This window comes from Erpetoichthys calabaricus, chromosome 9 (assembly GCF_900747795.2).
Source record: "Erpetoichthys calabaricus chromosome 9, fErpCal1.3, whole genome shotgun sequence".
Classification (NCBI taxonomy): Eukaryota; Metazoa; Chordata; class Cladistia; order Polypteriformes; family Polypteridae; genus Erpetoichthys; species Erpetoichthys calabaricus.
The window spans coordinates 33181434-33198586 of record NC_041402.2 but is presented as its reverse complement, the minus strand read 5'-3'; the positions used below and the strand labels follow the sequence as shown (position 1 = coordinate 33198586).

At 36.1% G+C, this 17153-nt stretch overlaps 1 protein-coding gene across 1 annotated transcript in view; it reads left to right on the top strand.

Moving 5' to 3' along the window:
• si:ch211-212o1.2 (uncharacterized protein LOC492735 homolog) overlaps nt 1-16450 on the top strand; it is a 32490-nt gene extending 16040 nt beyond the window's left edge. Inside the window, exons 2-6 of the mRNA XM_028809260.2 lie at nt 4066-4185; nt 5859-5950; nt 8728-8872; nt 14212-14424; nt 15934-16450. Coding sequence (XP_028665093.1) covers nt 4066-4185; nt 5859-5950; nt 8728-8872; nt 14212-14424; nt 15934-16055 — 692 coding nt within the window. The 3' untranslated portion in view covers nt 16056-16450. The remainder of the gene's footprint in view (nt 1-4065; nt 4186-5858; nt 5951-8727; nt 8873-14211; nt 14425-15933) is intronic.
• The last annotated feature ends 703 nt before the right edge of the window (nt 16451-17153 follow it).

Genomic DNA, 17153 nt, shown 5'->3' with positions numbered 1-17153 from the left:
GTTTGTATTCGGTGATTGTTTCTATTGGTACTGTTATTCCTTGTTAGGGCAGCTCACTTATAGATCTCATTTCATAGAAAATATCAATGGACAGCTATGCTTGTAGTTGCTCTGTTAACAAATTAACTTAATTGAACAGATCATTCTTCCATAGTGAGCACAGTTCAATTGCTCTATACACAGTAGCTTCCATATTGTGAAGCTCTGAGGGGTGCTGTGATTTTCTTATGATCACACAGTGAGTCTATAGAGGTGATTGAACCAGCAGTCTTCTAGTTTAAATTTTTAATGTCTTAAAATATGTTGCAAAGAATTAGAACTGTTTCACCTTGACCTTGCCCCGTATCAAATACTAGTAGTGACTGAATATGAACTTACAAACACTTGGATTTTAGCTGCTCTGAGCCAGTTCGAACATACCTCAGATTAATGTGTCTTTTTGTGCAGCATTTTCTTGAGTAACCTGGTCCTGAGCAAGTCATTAACTCTTTACCTTTGCAGTGCAGTTCAAGATAAATACATTTCTCATAGTTAAGGTTTTGATTTCTTATTACTTCTTTTGGACACGAATGAAGTTCTTCTGCAACTGTTAGCACAGAATTTTATAACTCAGAACACATTTAGTGTGTTAATTTTGAATTCCAATTTTTTTTCTTTCAAATTTTCAGACAGACAATCATTTCAGTTTGGTTCTGGGCATGCTGACATAAGTGGTTCCATGGCTCCCAAAGTTTCCTTTCTAAGAAGTGTAAGAAGATCATTGTACCAGATAGATGTAAAATAACGCCTTTTTACTACTCTGGTTACAAAATAAAAAAAATGCAAAATGAACATAAGCATGCTGTCTATTGTCTGGGCCCTTATCGGCTGCATTTATTAGACTGTAAAGGGTAGGAACGCACCATTATGCTGTATGTAAGTTTGCTCATTCTTGAATGGGTATGTGTTAGTGCCAAGATTCTTTTTCATAAGTGTATTGGATCTGTGATACTGCTAGGACCAAACAAGTCACACCTCACATGTAAATAATAGCACAAAAATGTGATTGGCTGAGAGTATGTGGCTTATTATTAGGAGATTAGTTGCGCTGGTTCTCTTTTACTTGTCTAATGTCAATGAATGTGAGTTTTAGTAGCACCGAAAGGGCCAGCCATCACATGCTGGCCTATTTTAAATTCTCATCGGGGGAATATATCGCAGCCTGGCACCAGTCACATGGTGCCTGATGTTGTAAGGTTTTTTTTCTTCTTTTTAAAAATTAAATATCTTCACTTAAACTTTCTTTAGTAGCTTTGTGTGTACTGTATTTGTCTGTGTTGGCTATTTCAGTTTTATTTGGGCTAAATTTAATACCTCTTCTTATATTTATGTAACTGTGTATGCTGTATATAAAATTTTTAAATCCTGAAAACTAATGTAATTGTAAATGTGTATTTATGTGTATATATTTGCTGTAACAGAAAAAAATATATGCCATCATTTTTATAGCATAATGGGATTGAATACCATAGTGAGCTTTGCAGATGAAACATGGCTGGAGTACAGTATTATGGAGATTAAATCTTAAAATGAGCAAAATAATAAATTTATTACAAACTGAGAAAAATAAATAATGATGGATACTAGGAATAGCTTGGAAAACACCCAGAATCAAGAAGAGAGAATAAAGATTGCACTGTGGGTACAGAGAAAATAATGTAGATAAGAGCAACTATGGTTCATACAGAAGAGGAATTTGAGGAAGCAGAAGTGAAGAGGTACAATTGCAAGGGAATGTTTGGAGTAGTAACTCATAAAAATGTGGTGTGTGAATGTTTCGACAGTGTGTTCAGTCTTGACGAAAAGAAATACACTTGTTTATGTGTTATTCGTTTAACCAGATTGTGTTTGTCTTTTATTGTGACTTGAAGGCTACATTTTTATGCATAATTAATGCAGAAATCCAAGTAATTTCAAAGGGTACATAAACATTTTCTTAAAATTGTAGGTCTCAATGGCTTAAATGCTATATGATAAGAGGGAGTTGAAGCCACAAAATAGAATAAAGGTTTTGTTTGTAGAGCTTTGGAACAGGAAGAGCATTATTACAAAGTTAGAAATTTTTTAATAAAAGATCAATCAGCCAACCACGTTTGCCAGTTCTTTATTTTAAAATAACCTAAAATTCAGATCTGAATCTCCCTAAAGTTCCTCTTTCCTGCCACACTATTTGCTAACTTATTCCATGTATTTATGGCTCTTAGTAAGAAGAAAGGCTTTCTAAAGTCTGTGTGATGCCCATAAGTTTCCAGTTCTGTCTCTTGAATAATTTATTTTAAAATAACAGAAAGAATCCACAGTATGAATTTCCTTAGCATCAGAAAATCTTGGTTGTGTCTTCCATTTGTATGAGGTGTGCAGCCTAGACTAGTGTTCAGGGGTGTTGCTGTGGACAGCTATGTAAAGTTAATTACAGAGGTCTAAATTATTCTTTCTGACAGAAAATAAATCTAGTTGAGCCTTTTTTGGCGTACAGTACACCCCCAAATTTTGTGGGGGTTTATGTTCCTAGAGCACCCACGAGTTGTGAAAAACCACGAATTTTGGATGTGGTTAAAAAAAAATGCCTGTTTTTATAGTTTAAACCCTAAATATGCCCCCAAAACACTTTCATTTAATTTCAAACTTGGCTTAATACATTACCTAAAAAAAAAAAAAAGAATGTAAAGGTAAACCCGTACATATACTGCACAGTTCTGTACTGCTATGTCTCCCGCAGTGCTAGAATGTAAAATACCGATGTTACCACTATATGTACTGTTATTCATGCAAGCGCGTTTTCATTGCCAGAAGCCTTAGAAGGTGCAGGGTGTTTCAATGGCATCTTGGGGCTTTAAGCATTAAACTGCCACATACTTGGGGGTTAATGCATCCCTGGATGCCAACTACTTTTTTGCTGCACTTTAAGTAAACATCACAATTTACAAACAAAAAGTGAAATGTTAATGGAACACATTTTTTTTCATGCAAAGAGCATCACAATTACTGCAACACTGATAATTTTACACACTGCTAATACTAGGGTGTTGTACCGTGTTAGCCATTATGAATGTAGAGAAAAGCCAAGCAAAATGACACCTTTTATTGGCTAACTAAAATGATTACAATATGCAAGCTTTCGAGGCAACTCAGGCCCCTTCTTCAGGCAAGATGTAATGATTACATATTCACGTACCAGAATAAATACTTCGGTGATTGGCAGTGTGGAAGATCTAAGCCTGATCAGGGTTTGTGAAAGACTGCTGTATCAACTGTATGTTTCTTGTTTTAGATAGGGCAGGTGGGGGTTGGGCAATAGAGTGGCACCATTTTTTTTTTTCTTTTTTGGATAGCAGAGTGGCATAAGAACTCATGGAGATTCTCTGCGGTTTGCTGTAAAGACAGATGGCCAGTGCTACTTGTCACACATATGTCATTTGAAGTCTTGTTCCAAGATGACAGTGAATGTGCTACCTCCACCTTCTTTAAAAAAAAAAAAAAAAACGGGAGAAGAGGTTTCTGGATGCACCTGGAGTTGGATTCACTACATGGGATGAAATGTATCTAAGCTAGCTATGGTTTTAAAAACAAGTAATGGAGCAGGAGTGCAGTCCTTTTTATCTGTTTAAAATTGTGCCTGAGGGCCCCTCTGCCAGCAGCCATGGTTGAAGGCGTTTATGCATGAAGATGGGATCGAGCCTCTGTGGGGTGGCACAAGGGGATGCATACTCAGCACAGTTCCCTCCAGCTGCTGCCTGGCATTCTCATGGGGGAGCTGTCCTCAAGGAAACAATTGCTTGATGGTTGTGGGGGTGTAGGACCCAGCTAGTGCATGCTGGCTGGTAGTCATCTCCCTGGCTACAATCCAGCATCAAACACGGAGCTGCTGTTGCTGTCTGCGTCTCATGCTTGATTGGACTACATCACACAGTCTTGTTCATTGCAGTGTTTAGCAGGACAGCAGGAGTAGAAATGAAAAGAATTAATACCTACATGATGTTGTATCCTAACTCATACTCTTGATTTTTTTTTTTTCTCTGCTTACAGGGAAACGCTTGCAGGAATCGGTCAGTGTTGTGTTGTGTGCCTGCCTTGTCACAGTCAACTTTATTCTTCTCCTGGTGAATTTTTCCACTGTTCATATATATCAGATATTAATTGGAATCTGTAAGTATCTCGTTTTTTTGTGTTTGTGTTTATTTTATTTTATTTTTTTTTTTACTATATTTTTTTAAATAACCTAACAAGAAACATATTTTTCTGACAATCCCTAACTGAAGGCTAAGCTTGATTAGAGGTTCCCCAATTTTTTTGACCTGACTCTTGGCAGAAGTTGCAAGGAGAATAGCAAACTGATTAGATGCTTGCATATGTATTAGCCTGCGTTGACTTCTTCAAGTGGTTCCAGTGTCAGTCTTTGGATTTAAGAATTTAACTCACAAATAGTTGATCACATACTGTAGAACAGATGTAACCAGATTGTTTTCAGAACCAAAGCAGGAACTCAAGTCCATCTCTATACCCCAAGTAACACTGCTTACATGCACAATAATATCTCAACTAGAAGGAGGCCCTACTCACCAACTCACATTGTACAGATTGGACTGTATTATTGATACACTGTAGACGGAGTGTGTCATCAGCATGTAAAAGACACAATAATAACAAAAATGAAGCAGAGCACCTTGCAGAAAAGAGATTAATAACCATAAGCTCTAAAATATTCTAACAAAATTAATCAGCAATATTACTAGAAGAATTTACTAAAGCAGAACTTAAAAATGTTCGTCAACAGCTTGAAAAGCTTAATTGGTAATTCTTTGTCTGTGATCTGCACATTTTAATTAATCAAGATTTCTTTATGATGTGGTGAATATGTAGCTAATGCAAGCTATGTAGGAAGGACATGTTGAAAAACTGTAGGCACTGGCTTCACAATCGCAGGTAATCTAATTGGTCAGATCTTTTCAGCTTTGAATAGAACTGATGTAATTGGGGATTAAATGTGGTGTATCGATACGTGTTACTGCAAAGCACTGTGTGCCATATGCACAATTTATAGTGTTTGTAGAATGAGAAGTGAATCGTCAAAAATATTAGCCTTGGGGTATTTGTTTAAAAATAAGTCTGGGTATCTAAATTCGGGCTGATATACCAGACTGTCCAGAGAATACTGGGTTTATATTTAATTGTGAAGTTCAAATATGGCACAGCGATAACAGATGTATTACATGACTCAGCACTCTTAGAAAAATTATACTTTGTGTTCCTTTAAAGAATATGTAATAGCTCTTGAAAGAATTCATTACAGAGGGTGGACTGGCTTATAGTTGCATGGAGGAAATAATTGGATGAATGGAATAGACCCATTCAGTTTACCATCTGGAACTGATTGATAGATGACCAGAATGGCACTTTATGACAGGCAGATAGCTCAAAGGTGAGATTGTTACATTGGGATACAAAGAGACTTTTTCTTCTAAAAGGAACACCTTTGAATGGGCAGTTTTGCTTTAAGGTAGCAGGGTGATTATAGTGTACACTACTCCATAGTTTACTTTTGATTACTGTAGTCTCAATCATATGCATTAGTCACATGGTTAATGGAAGTTATCTACACTGATTTATATCAGTTTACAAATTAAATAAATATATCTTCTTCCTGGCCTCTATTTCAAACCAGAATAAAGAGCTTTGCTGGACTCTGTCCTTCAGTCTTTAGGGCAGGCTAAAGTTCCCTTTAGCATTACTTCTTGCTGCTTCTCAATTTGCCCACAAGGTATTTATTCAAAAGAGACAGTTGAATGTATTTAAGTTGCTTGTTTGCTGCTTTCTTTCAGTTGCTGGAATTGTTACAGCTGATTTTGCCTCTGGCCTTGTTCACTGGGGAGCAGATACTTGGGGCTCAGTTGACATCCCTGTCATCGGCAAGGTGGGTTTGGATTGTGCTATGATAGTTGGAGACCATTCAGATGTCCCTGATATATTCATCAGTCTTTTGATATTTAAAATATTGTTCCTTTTAATGTTTCTCATATGTTAGTTGATTTTTTTTTTTTCTTTTCAAAAATCAGCTGAGCTCCAAATCAGTGTGAAAGGAGTCATCTCTGTTCTAGTACTGATGATAGCACAGTTTAAGAATGCTTGGCCTTTGAGATTACAACAAGCATTCAACTTCCACACACATTAGCCAAGTTAGTGCATTTTTAAGCAGACACCAACCACTGCATGTCTTCTGTAGAAGCCACGGAACTGAGCCAGTAATTTTGCTATTGTGTGCAGATATGTGTGTTTTTTATTTTTATTTTTCCCCCAAACTGTTGTATTTATTCAGTATTTGTGTGGAGCATGTACAAATATGTAATGAATAGTTTGCCATTGATTTTTATTATTTGAAAATTAGACCAACTCATTTGGCATATTTTCAGTTTTAGTGCTGCTGGCATGCAAATTCCACTTCTCTGCTGTGATAAAGTGTCTAATATCAAGCTGTAGGCACTTTGATTTTAGATTTAGGCTGTGTGTTAGTTTAGTGAAATCTGTCAGTCACTCGTATTAAAAATTTGTGCCTGACATTTTCTGTTTAGTGGGTACTTGCTGTAAGAAAATATATGATGAAAATCATACTGGCCAACACTAGTATTATACTTGTCCTTACAAAATGATCCCTTTCTTGGATGTTACTTTGTCTCTGTATTTAATTGCATAGTTTAGCAAGTGTGTCTCAAAATATACATCCTGCATAATACACTAAGAAATGAAAAGCAAATCGGTAGGGTATGTTGTAAAATAAATATTCTTGTGCAAATAATCAGTGTTTTTTTTTTCCCAATATAAATGAAACTTGCTTGTCCTGTAACTTTACCAGATAATGCATATCCAAAATACTTCTTAGACTTTTGCATTCCAAGAAAAATCTCAAAATAACCAATAAAGTTCTTGAGACAACAGTTTTCCTTTCATTTTTGATGATCTGAATTTAGACATGTACACCTCATTTAAGTACAGCTCAGCTTGAAATGAAAGCGAGAACTGAATATGAGCAGTTGGAAATCTAAACTTTTATGTGAATTTTCCAATTTAAGAATATTTGCAGGACTGCATCTCACAAAAATGATTAGGTACGCTTTTTAGTCTTACTGTACTACATATGCAACATACTGTGAAATTGTGTTTGAAATGACTAGTAAATAATTATAAAATCTATTTCACCTGACTATTATTAATTGATAACTGTATTTTACATTGTGCCTTTCAGAGAAATGTCAGAGCACGTCAGATTGCTATACATTTCAACAATAGGAGACCGTAGTAGTAGTATTGATGATAATAACATTTATAAAATGATTGTAAATGAATTAAGAAACAATATAAATGAGACACTGGTGTAGAGGTTGCAAATATTCTGGCATTCCATAACATCAAGCAGTACACACAGGATTTGTTTGACAAAACTGTGAAATCACCATTACCATGGTACAGGGTACAGTGTAAACCGGTTTTAAAATAATAATTTGTAGGAATGACCAATGTAAAATGCAGAACAGAAATTGGATGTTTTTTTCCACCTTAATTTGAATCTTGCATTTGTTGGATTCATACAGACTGAATAGTAGTATCCAACCAAAAAGAGGATGATGAACATTTGCTGAGATTTGTAAATTGAGGTTATATGATTGGAGGGGTTTCAGTGTTTCACTAGTTACTATGGGTTAAGGAGCATAGATTGTTATTCTAGGGTTGTTGAACAAATTTATGTCTTTGAAAGCAAGTACTGTAGACAAACTTTAAATGATTGTGTTGCATTGCTGTCTGAGAAGTACCAGGCTGTTGGTTTTTCTGATGTTCAGTTATGGCTCTACCTTCATTTTTGTTCTAGTCTATAAAAGCTTTTTGCAGAAAAAACTGTTGAAAAGAAACACTTTTATCAAAAGAGACACAAGGAAACCATGATATACTAAGGGAATAAAATAACACTATTAATGATATGTTTATAAATAATTAAAATTAACAAGTTACATGTGGAAACTATATGTAAGTAGGATAGTGCTTGTCCTATTTTCAGACATTTTAATACCAAGTGTAATTTGATGGCAGTCTTTCGCTGTTTTATTATTTTGTCCAGCTTTAACCCTATTTACTTTGGCTTGTTAATAAGTAGATGTCAAAATCTGAGGGGTGTGAGAGTGCTGGGGATGGACGATAATTTATTATACAGTGTTTGTTTTCTGCAGTGCTGTATTCCTTTACTATTCACTTCATTTGGTTGGTTGAACAACACAAAGCAACTGCTTACAGCTTTTCACTGCAGTATGCATTGCCCAAGTCTTAATAAAGGATGTAAGGTTTCTCAATATGTAATTGTTAATCACTTAATATATTTGAAAATCACTTAAATATGTGAAAAACCATAATTATGCCAATACTGTAGTCTGACATAGTTTTTAATTGATTTCATTTTAATATAAACTCAATTTTTACCAACATTTTTGACAAGAAAACTCTTTTTAGAAGGATGCATTTTCCAGAGTATCTAGTCTTAAGACTGTGACATAAGGTAAAATGCAGTCCTGCAGGAAGGGTGACTGTGTACTATTATCTTTCCTGTGCTTAAGTCAGTTTACCTGTCTCAGCTCATTACAAGTTTTGGTTTGAATAGAACAAAATGTCACTTTGCACTTTATCTAACTGAATTCTTTTCATCAACAGGCATTTATACGTCCCTTTCGAGAGCATCATATCGACCCAACAGCAATAACTCGTCATGACTTTATTGAAACCAACGGTGATAACTGCATGATCACCATCATCCCCCTTGCTCAGATGGCTTACAAATTCCTCACTGCATCCTCAGGTAGGCCTCAAGCAGGCAAAATACAACACATAATGTTATTCTGACTTACCCAGGGGGTTTCATGCATTGACTACCATGAAGTTCTGAAGCGCATCGCTTCTCAAAGAAAGAATGCAGGTAACCTTGCCTATTATGGTTAGCAGGTCCCTGCGGGCTGCTGGCTGCTCTGCTTTGTTGAGTTTTAGAGCGTTTGCTCCTGTGTCAAGAATTGCATTGCCATTAATGTTAAAGGCTCTGACACCAATACCGAAGGTCATTTAGATTTGCTCAAAGGGAATTGACAGTTGACAGTGAGCACCTGACAGAACCCAGAACGCTTATTTTAAACTCTGTATGGGAACCTGGTTATACATTGGCCATCTGCTTTGTTCCTGACCCAGTATGCTGATGAAATGCAGTCAGTGTAGAATGGTGGCTTGTGTGGTGACCACGAGTTTGAAAATCGCTGGTTCAATTTCTTATTCTGATCCTGAGGAATCAGTTAAACTGTCAGCGCTCCATATGTACAAAAGTGTTTAAAAAGCTGTTTGCTATACTTCTGACTTATAAATTACTTTAAATAAAAACAACAGCTTACATGTATAATGAACTGGGTTGCTAATTGCTAATGCATATTATAGGTGGGGAAAAAACGGAAGTCATGAGACGCTGTAATTTATGCACACAACCAAGCCCCTTCCCCAACTCATTTTGTTTAAACTAAAAACTCTCTTAAAAAAAAAAAAAAAAAAATATATATATATATAGATATATATAGATATAGATATATAGATATAGATATATATATAGATATAGATATATTTAGATTCGCATACGATGAGCTAAATTGGTCTGAATTTTGGAGGTAATTCCAATCAAAATTACCAGATTAGCTTCATTTTTATGCTGTATAGAGTATTTATTTGCACATGTAATTATAATTTAACATATCTTCTATATTTGTGATTGTCAATTAGTTGACATATAAGACCGCAATATGAAAAAAAATTACAAATTACATTGAACCTTCTGATGCAACTTCAAGAACTGACATAGCTTGGACATACTTCTGTATTGTTTCATGTTTTCTTTTTTGAAGATTTGTTAATTTGTTGTTTTATGTGTGCTTTTGATTCTTTCCTATATATTTGTTCTTTTATGTGAGGTTTGCTGACTATGTCTGCTTACACCACTACAGTAGAGAATATTTTCACTTCATTAATTTGAAAGCTTAAATCCTTGGCTTATGGGCAGGATAGGTAAGTTTAGTGACTTGGACATGAAGTGTTCTAGTTAACCATTATTGACTAGTTGACAATGAGTTTTTTTTTTTTCTTTTTTTTTTAAATAAATAATCACTTGGTTCCTTTATCTAGTATTCTGTAAGATCACCCTGTTCAAATGCTGTTGTCTTTAAGGCTTCTAGAATTTTTTGTTTTCATACAGTGATGAACAATATTTCTGGAGTTTGTGGTAATATTGCCGTTTGGCCCTGCTTCTTCCAGCCTTTTCTTGTTTTTTTCAACCATGAAAGCATGTTTTAGCATACAGAAGTTCACATTGCCCTGATACATAAATACTGAACAGTTCTTTACAGTGATCAGTTAACTCATCTCCTATTTTAAATTGACCATCTGAACTCCACAGGCTTCCATGTAATCAAATTCTATCAGTCTATGAATTCATATGGTACTTAAAGTTTTAATTTTCTCTTTTTAGATTTGGACAGGCAATTCAAATGGAGCTCTTAATCTTAAAATTGTAGGTTGCCTGACTAACACTTGTCATAGTTAAGAGTAAAAGATATAGGAAGTAAAGGAATGTTTAAAATTAAATTTTAGAAGTAGTGGAACAGCGTTCCTGACTGTTCACGTCCACTTCAGACAGTGGCTGTAACCAACATGGTACTCCGACAATGGATGGTGCCATTTTTATGACACAGAACCAGGGAGGATGTCATGTAAAATTGGTTTTAGTGTTCAAATTAGATCATGTGGATTCTAGTTATTTGGTATGTCAGACTTGCCAACAGCAGTTGCTGGTCTTGTCGAGGGACCATGTCCATTTTACACATGTGAAAATTTGACAGTTACATCAGATTTTGAGACTGTATGCCAATATTTTAGCACAATTGAGCTTGCTCCCTTTTCTGACAGCCATTAACTTTCTGCCTGCTGAAGCAGGTGCTGTTCATAAGGTGCAGTCAAGGACACTTTTTTCTTCTTTTTTCGTCCTCATTCTGTTGTGATATAAAAACACAAGACATCAGAGAGACAAGCTTCTCTTATACTTATGAGGTGCAAAACACATGTTAATTATTCCTTGCTGCTGCATTATATGCATTGTACTTCCGAATGAGCATTCATTTGTTTTCTGCTCTTACATACGGTATATATAGAGCCCACTCCCTGTTTGATTTTGACAGGGTGAGTCATGAAATGGTTGAGTCTCTCGGTGTGTGGCACATGACCAACCTTCATGGGAGTGTGAAGCCGACTGCTTCTGACTTGATTTGATTATGTAAATGAAGGATAAGACTGAAAACACTGGAAAAGTCCTGTAATGTGACATGGCCTTAAGACTAACAGAAGAATAAGATTAATTCTCTCCAAGGAAAAGCTCTTTTTCATTAGTTCATTATCAAAATGTTTTTTTTTTAAACAAGCAAAGTTGTTCACTAATGTCAATTGATTACTATATATTATTAATTTATCAGCTTAGAACCCATTGAACTTTTCTGTTGCAGTGTTTCATAGATATGAAGCTGGAAAAAACTGCTGTTCTGCTACTAAGTATATTCAAATTTAATATTGTTTTAATGATTATTGATACCATAAACAGCATTTTTCTCAAGTTTTTTCAGTTTCTTTTTTATTGTCTTACTGCCTTAGAGTAAAGGTTATCCCACTCTTAAAAACTTTAGAATTTAGCAAAGTTTTACACCATTTGTCAGAAGTGTAGCTCTGTCCAGTTAACACTTTAACTTCAAGCAAATACGATATCAAGCCGTTCTGCTTCTGAAGAATCAATATACAAATCAATATGATACGAGTATTTTGCCAGTCAGCATAAAATGAATGGTTAGTAAGCAGGCAGCATTAGCAACTCTTGATAAAGAAGTCTAACTGGTTGGCGTTTAGGAGCCTCATATGTCGTGCATGTTTAAGACTTGCTTCCCTCCTGTTTCCCAAAAGTAAACTATTTGTTACTGATCATAGTGGCATATCCAGGATAATTTAACATAGGCTTTTGTGATGTTGACCATAATAACTTTTGCTTCTTATTCAAAAAATCATAACCCTGTATTGTTTTACTTTAAACATTTGTCTGACCTCACTGGCAGTGGAACTGGTTCTGTCATACCACTCTTGGGACCTTTTGTATTGTCTGGAAGCAGCTAACCGAGGTACCACAGGGAGAAACCTGATCACAGCATATCAAGTGTGTGGCTTGAAGACCAGACAGGGAAACTGTGTGTATCGATCCCCTCTGAATAATTTGTAAAGGTTAAAGAAGAGTGGATTTTCATAGTACAGACTTTGCTGTATTCAGTGGGTGCATGTCATTGCCACCTGATGCATCTTGTATAGGGCTTCTAGTCAGATGGTTTCTTTGACATAAATGTTGCTTACTTGTCATGGGTTTTTATAGTATAGCAGAAGGCATACAGGACCCTGCAGCGAGACAATGGCAATCCTAATGAAGCACAAATTCTATTTGATCTTGTCGCTGGCAACACCTTACTTTACCCATCATGGAAACACACACAAGCAGGTCTGTTGTGCTTGTTTCTTGAAATTAATCTGGTATGTTTTATTTAAAGAGTAACCAATACGTGGACTTCAGTGTCTAGCTTTGCTGTATGTCTATTACATTATGTGTCCTGGACATGCATGCGAGTACTGGCCAGTTGGTGTTACATTTGGTCTTGATTCACATATTAGGTGATGTCAGATGCTTGATCTGTGTTCTGAGACTTTCCCTTACTGGACTGATTATTTTCTGTTCGACGTTTTCAGTAAGTTTACACCAAAAATAAGTTAGACTAAAGTTACAGTTAATGTAAAATTACAAATGCATTGAGCTTTAAGCTAAAGTTACAAATACATTGAGCTTATGGAAAAAAGTAGTATTTTGCATGTCAATTACTACTCCCTCCTATTGTACAGTTCTCTCGGCGCAGAGCACTTTTGGCGTGGTGGCTTCATTGTACCATCTCCTCTATTTGTTTAACATGGTGCTGTTTTCAAGAGCATCTGTAAAATATGCAGGTTATCCCAAAAATGTACTGGTTATTTTTCTGGTTGGGGCTATGTAAGAACAAACAAAAAGTCTTATACTGGGAAATTGAAATGGACAGTTTCTGTTCTTGGGACATACAATTTCTTGAAATCTACAATTTCTGCGTATTTAGAAGTAAAGCCATAAAACTGACTATTGAGTTGCACAATATGTCACAACAGTCTTATGTAAAATATGCTGACCTAATGAGAGCGACCCTTTCATTACGAACTAAACTTATATATAGTATATTAAATTATACTCACACACTTTATACATCTCTCGCTTTATATGTGCATACATAAATTTCCACTAGGTTTTTTAAAACATGTATATGTGTACTGTATGGTTATTTGTTTTTCACATTTAATTAATTTGAAAACGTCTGAAAATTTATCATAGTCTGAAATAAGGGATCTACATTTTACCAGAGATAAGAAGAAAATTAAGCATAATTTTTCCCTGATACTTTTTTTTTTTTTTTTTTTTTTTACTTGCCGCTTCCATGTTAGTAGTTGAAATCCCATCCGTGAATATGTTATGAAATGGACATGGCATTTTATAGTGGAATTAAAGCTGGATAATGTTGTATGCACCTGTTTGCCGCTTATGTTGACTTTCACATGATCATCCATTTTTGCCTAAAATGCTTTCTTGTGATTAATGTACATTTTGCACAAAAAGTATTTTCCTTTTTGAAACTTCCAGCATTCTATCTACTTACTTACCTGTCTGTGGCTGTTGTGTGACTAATATGAACCTGGTAAATCAATGGCTCATCTTGATATATGTTGATGAGTGAATTCCAAGAAATACCTGAGGTGGTTAACCCTCTAAAGTTGCTAACTATAATAGGTGAAGGCCAGTATCTCCTCTTTTGTCTCCAAATGTGCACTGTTGATGAACTGACTTTGCTGTTCCTGTCCACTTCTGTAAAGTGGAGTTGATTTAATTTTAAAACCACCAGTTAGTGTTAATATGCAAGGAAGGTCATTTCAGAGTGAGAGTAAATATGCTTATTCAGTCCTGTGCTAAGTGGAACATTGACGTTTTTATTTTTTTCTTCTTTTTTGATTCAGAGGACATAGCCAATTCATACCCCTGGGAGTGTTATATTTTTGCACTAGCAATTTTTGTTACAATGACAAATCAGATTCATAAGTGGTCACATACCTACTTTGGTCTTCCACGCTGGGTCACAGTCCTGCAGGATATACACATCATCCTACCACGAAAGCACCACCGCATCCATCATGTGGCCCCACATGAGACCTACTTCTGCATTACCACAGGTATTGTGTGTCTATTGTTTCTTCTTGTTTTTCTTGTCTCTAATACTATACTTGATAGAGCGACATATGGATAATCTAATTTGACTGCAGATGGGGCAGTAAGTGAGTGGAATTTGGTGAGAACCAAAAATGTTATGAAGTCACTGTGCAAAGGAGTTGTGTGTGTGTGTATATGTTACGGTCAAAACCTGAAATTGGCCAAAGCGGGAAATGTCCGGCCAAATTGGGAAATGGCCAATGTCCGATCTTTTCCTCGATTTCGGGATTTGGCCAGCCAGTTTGCGAAATGGCATGGGGCGATCGGCTAAAGTCGGAAGGTAAAAGGCATGAGCAGCGATTTGTTGCGCACTTAGTAGTGCAATTGTTGAGTGTAGCCTTGGCGGCTTATGTTCAGAAAGCGGACGCCACTTGGTTGTTTCACAATAATTAAGATCAGGTATATAAGTAGATTTCACATTTCTGTTATTATTTTAGCAATAACATAGTGACTTAACATCAGGGACCTATTTTATTGACCTTAAGGTTAGTGTTTGGGCGAGGGGAAGGCCGTCTCAAGTGGCGTCCGCTTTGCTGAACAAGACCCGCCTTGAGCAGTTTCTCGTGCAGAATGGAAAACTCACTTCTGAATCTGCATCTGAAAATTTTTAAGCATCTTCGCACCTTGAGCGGACAGTCTTACATCAGCACATCGGATTTTGACCAGGGAGTTCTCGCCACTTTGCGAAATGGCTGGCCAAAGTAGCATATATGCCGGTCATTTGTAAGTATTTCGGACTTTGGCCACACCTCGCGGCCAAAATGCGAAATGGCCGGTCAATTCGGGAACTGGCTGAACTTCGGGTTTTGTCCGTAATATATATATATATATATATATATATATATATATATATATATATCATGTATATATATATATATCATGTATATAAAACATGACTGTGATTCTTTTATATTCTTAGATTCTATACAGTGTACAGTATTATACGCAACAAATGTCAAGAGCCATGCAGAAGAGTAGGGGCTTGGAATAGGTCCTGGGGAGCAGCACTGTATATATTCCTGTTGACTTTTTCCTTTCCATTTCACTTTTATTCAATGAATAATGTGTTTATTCAAATGAATAATCAGCAGTGATTACAGTCTCTGTGGGATTGACATACAGGTGAGGACTCTGTTCACATGCCTGTGTAGTGAGCTGGAAAGCTTAGAAAATGTGAAGGAAGGTGTGTTGCAGGAGGCACCTGCATTTGGTTAGAAACATAAAGATGTAATGCGGTTTTATCTAACTAAATATTTAGATATTCTATGATTGCTTGCCTTCATGGTTTAATTATAAGTACTGTGGACCAGTTATACATGGATGGACTGGATATTAAAAGACTGAATTCAAATTCTAGTATTGTACTGTTACCATTTTGTGTTCTTACCAGCATCCCTAGTCTTCTCAAGTAATATTTTTCATGATTAAAGTATACCATCATGCTTTTAACTCCCTGTTGCTTTCTTCTCTAGGATGGCTCAATTACCCCTTGGACAGGCTAGGTTTCTGGAGGTACTCGGAGGTGATCATAGAAATGCTAACTGGCAGCCGGCCACGGAGTGATGACATGAAATGGGCACAGAAGAGGGACTGAGAGGCTGGAGTACATCATTGGACTAGTGTGTTCTCCCAATAACAAGTCTCAGCTTGAAGACTACCACTTCGCCTCATTGGCCCTTTTTTAGACAAAAAACATATCTCTCTGTGGCAGAGTAGGCATAAGGAAGCAGAGCTCAACACCACCTTTCCCTGTACAGAAAAGGTTCTGCTGCAGAAGAGTCCGTTTGATTGCCTGCCTGCCCTGCTGGTGCAATGCCCCACCTAACATCCCATGCCTTTTCTGTCACTAACGTACTGAAGCAGCAGTTTGAATTCACTCCTTTATTTATGTCTTAAATCAGCCTGGTTGGGCTGGATTTGGCTGTGGTCAGCATTAATGACTGCTTTACTAATCGTGACACTCATTAAAATGAGATGCTGTTTCAAGTATTTTCAGTTTTCATTAATTGCTTTCTCTAAGTGTCATGCTAGTAAGTTCCTGTATTCATCCCTTTGTGTTTTTCTGTTAAGTGCCAGTAGGCAGCTTTGAAAAACATAACTGACAAGGAGACATGCTGGTTTTATATTCTCCCCAAATCTTAATGAGCAGCACCCTCTTGTGGCAAAACGGTTAATTTCCTCAGTTGAAGGAGGGTTTTACATTTGTCCTTAAGGTACAGAAATGGAGTAGCTCATAGCCAGACTAGCCTCAAGCATGGTGGCAACATTTAAGTGGCTCTTAAATGGGGTCATGCTTAAGTGTGTGACAGAGTTCTGCTGCAGATGAAATTAGGAAACATGAAAATGTATTTACTAGAAGGTGATAATCTCCTCATTGGCGCATACGTAGTGTCTTTTGTTTTTACACAATGTAGTGCTTTCTTATTTTTGGTGTTTGGCTTTAATTTGTTCAATTCATAAAAAATATGATTAAACAACAACATTTATTTCTATTTCTATAGCAGATTTTCATAACAAGGATGTAGCTCAAAGTGCTTTGCAAACTGTGGAAGAAATATTTACAAGCAAAAAAATGAAAATTAGAATTTAAAAATGTATATATAATATAATACATACTTTCATATGATGTATAATTAATAGAGAAGTAGAATTCTTATATATATTACTAGGGTGTTTTTCCCCCTGCTCGCTT